General features: G+C 60.1%; 1 protein-coding gene across 1 annotated transcript; it reads right to left on the reverse strand.

Annotated features, from left to right (window-relative positions):
* Positions 1–1,023: 1,023 nt before the first annotated feature.
* Positions 1,024–1,401, reverse strand: LOC106728163 (kelch-like protein 40; the record flags this gene model as incomplete). Its single annotated transcript, XM_014549377.1, has 2 exons — positions 1,341–1,401; positions 1,024–1,209 (listed from the first exon to the last, which is right to left on the reverse strand). Coding segments are annotated over exons 1-2 (227 nt in total), but the record flags the coding sequence as incomplete, so codon positions are not given.
* Between the last annotated feature and the right edge of the window lie 7 nt (positions 1,402–1,408).

Genomic DNA, 1,408 nt, shown 5'->3' on the forward strand with positions numbered 1-1,408 from the left:
GACCTTCTCAAGAATGCCCACCTGTGCCCCTGCCCAGGCCTCAGAGTGTCCCAACCCTGTTCCCCTTCCCCTTCCCTCTGGTCTTCACTTCCTTTCCCATTCAATTACCCTCAACACTTCCCTTCACTGTCCCTTTGACATTCTACCCAACCTGACCCCCAAAACCCACTATGGACCTCCCCTGTGTCCCTCCTTCATTCCCACTTGCTAGCTCAGTGGCCATTAAGCCCCCGACCCCTTGGACTCCTGCCCTGACCCCTCCTCCCACAGTCCAATTACTCTCAGGGAGTCTTCATCCCCACCCTCCAAAACTGCTCGAAGGTCCCCGACTACCCAGCGCTTGGGAATCCAGGCGCAGCGCACGCACTGCCGGTGTGACTTGCTTCACACCTACATCAGCTGTCATATAGCATCTTAGTAAAACACAGATGTGAGCTCACAGCCCCTCAGAGGCATTTCATCGCCTTTGGGAGAAAGTTCCTCAGCCCTGCTGGCCGCCTCTGCAGCCGCAGGACCCCCCTCACCACACTCCATCCAACCTGAGCAATTCCTCCACGTGGGCCAGCCCTTTTCTCCTAACTGCCTTGGCTCCAACTGTCCTTAGCCTGGGCATCCTTCTCCCACCACAGCTGTTGTCTCCCTGACCTCCCAGGGCAGGGTAGCTTGGTCACCACTGCATCCCTCGGACCAGGCCAGTGCCTGGTGTAAGTCTCTGAATGAGGAACCTGGCATCTCCTACCCCAGTCCTGGGAGCTCTCTCCTGCCGACCAGGCTGGCCCTAACCCTCGCCCCACCTTGTGGGGGAAGCCCACCTCACTACTGATCAGGGGAGAGGGACTACTTCTGTGCTGATGTCTAAGCTCAACTGTGAAAACCCAATTCCGAGCTATGCTGCTCTCCGGGGCTGACTCAGAGAGGACTGGCCTAGGCCCAAAGCCACACAGCCAGGGGGTTCCAGGGAGGCCCTCGGCCCCTGGTTGCCCTGCCTGGGGAAGGGAGGAAGAAAGGAGGCAAGCGGCGTACTTGTTGTCTGTGATGCTGTACACCTCCACGGAACTGGTCAGCCCCGTGTCCGTGACACCGGCGGCCACAAAAATGCGGCCATCGTGCACGGTGGCCCCGAAGAGTGACCGGGCCGTCTGCATGGGAGCCAGCTCCTTCCACTCAAACTTCTTAGGGTCATAGACGCACATCTTGTTCAGGCACTTCCTGTGGGGTGGAGGCAGTCAGAGAGAGCCAGGCAGCGGGAGCAGGGCACCTCCCGCCTTGGCCCAGTCCCTCCCCAGGCAGCCAGGACACCTGCCACCCTCTGCTGCACCCACTGCGGGCCTGAGCCTCACCGGTCGCTGTCTTTGCCGCCAATGACGTAGACAAGGTCCATATGGGAGAGCACCGCGTGGCCGTACAC

This window comes from Myotis brandtii, unplaced genomic scaffold (genome assembly GCF_000412655.1).
Source record: "Myotis brandtii unplaced genomic scaffold, ASM41265v1 C42396790, whole genome shotgun sequence".
Lineage (NCBI taxonomy): Eukaryota > Metazoa > Chordata > Mammalia > Chiroptera > Vespertilionidae > Myotis > Myotis brandtii.